This window comes from Apteryx rowi, unplaced genomic scaffold (assembly GCF_003343035.1).
Source record: "Apteryx rowi isolate R43461 unplaced genomic scaffold, aptRow1 scaffold_312, whole genome shotgun sequence".
Taxonomy (NCBI): domain Eukaryota; kingdom Metazoa; phylum Chordata; class Aves; order Apterygiformes; family Apterygidae; genus Apteryx; species Apteryx rowi.
The window spans coordinates 559,086-560,696 of record NW_020449553.1 but is presented as its reverse complement, the minus strand read 5'-3'; the positions used below and the strand labels follow the sequence as shown (position 1 = coordinate 560,696).

General features: G+C 62.5%; 1 protein-coding gene across 1 annotated transcript in view; it reads right to left on the bottom strand.

Annotated features, from left to right (window-relative positions):
- Nucleotides 1-1,209, bottom strand: part of TGIF1 (TGFB induced factor homeobox 1) — a 9,979-nt gene extending 8,770 nt beyond the window's left edge. Inside the window, exon 1 of the mRNA XM_026070569.1 lies at nt 624-1,209. Within this exon, the coding sequence (XP_025926354.1) occupies nt 624-639 (16 nt within the window). The 5' untranslated portion in view covers nt 640-1,209. The remainder of the gene's footprint in view (nt 1-623) is intronic.
- Between the last annotated feature and the right edge of the window lie 402 nt (nt 1,210-1,611).

Below are 1,611 nucleotides of genomic sequence, written 5' to 3'. Positions count from 1 at the left end.
CGCTGCTCGGTGCGTGGGGCCACGCGGGACCGGGCCAGGGTGCGAGCCGGGGCCGCCCCGGCCACCACTCTGTTCCGACTTGGGGCCTTTCCTCGGGTAAAAAAAGTTGCGAAAGCGACTCACACCCTCGCCCGAGGTTAGCCGGCTGGCCGAATTCGGTGTAGAAAGGAGACCAAAAAAAAAAAAAGAAAAGAAAAGAAAAAAGGGGGGGGATATTAAAAGAGGGAAGGCGAAACAGGCTCCGCGGAGAGAGCGAAAACAAAACTTCTCGGCGGCACAAAGCAGGCGCCGGGGCATGTTGTTGACAGTGAGCCAGCAGCATGGAGACGCGGCCGCGTCCAAACAACAGCCCCGCATGTTTTGTCTGGGAGCGCAACATTAACTGCCATCTTCGACGGGAGCTCGGCCCCGGCGGGGGAGGGAAAGGGTGGGATGAGGGAGAAAACGGGTGAGAGGAGAAGGAAAGCAGTCTCTGTTTCACTTGGCACCCCCCCCCCCGCAGTCAAGTCATTCCCATGGAGGAAGAAAGCGCAGGGCTCCCCGCTTTCTCCGCGGCGTGTAGCGGCGGCAGGACGGGGGTCGGGCGGCCCCTCGCACTCACACTCACACACACTCACAACTACCTTTTTTACTTTTCATCTTGATCGCGAGGACCGAGCCGCTGCTCCCGCCGGATACCCCGCACACCAGGAGCGAGGAGCACCCGCTCGCCGACCCAAGTTTCTCTCCCCTCGGCCGGACACTGTCGCCCTTTAAACTCGGCGGGGAGAGGAGGAGAAGGAGAAGGAGGTCGTGGTGGTGGAAGAGGAAAAGGAGGAAGAATCGCCGCCGCCGCCAGGCGAGAAGCCCGGTGCCAGGCGCCTGGTCCGGGGCCGCGCTGCTGTCAGCGGGAGCCGGCAGGGCTCTGCCTGCCCGGGGGTTTTCTGGTGGCGGCCGTTGTCGGGGTGGGCTTCCCTCCCCCTTTCCCTTTGTTCCTTTCTGCCGATGATTGGCCCCAGCTTGTTAAAGTGAGAAAAGGCACGAGAGGAAAAGGTACACAAGGTCCACCCTCCCCCCACCTTCCAGCAATGAGTAAGAGAGTGTAACCGAGAGCTACACTAGCACTTGCTGCTGCTGTTGCTGCCTCCTCCTCCCGCTCGTCTCTCCTCCCCTCCCGGACTGCTGTGGCTCTGTCAGATAGGAGGGGAGGGCTGAGGGGGGGTACACCCTTACTCACTCACTCATGCACACACAACAGAGTGGCGGGGCCCGGAGTAGAAGGGGAGCCCTCCGTGCCTTCTGCTCCCTCGCCTTTCTTCCAGGCAGGCGTCTGAACATTAAACTGGAAGGGGAAGGGGGCGAGGGGAGAGATTTTGACAGCTGCCCTTGACTAGCCTCCTCCTGTTGCTGCCCGGATGAACCACCCGCTTCTACGCGTGAATAGAAAGGAGAAGAAAGGAGAGTGTGTACGGCAGGAGAAGGAGCCCTGCGAGGACCCGCATGCCATTAAACCAGCCCGGCTCCTTCCCCGGCGCTGCCCGCGCCGCCGCCGCCGGCTCGGGGGCGGCCGTTACGGACCGCTTTCGAAACGCCCCGCTCGCTGCCCCGGCTAGCTGCCGGCCCCGCACAGCA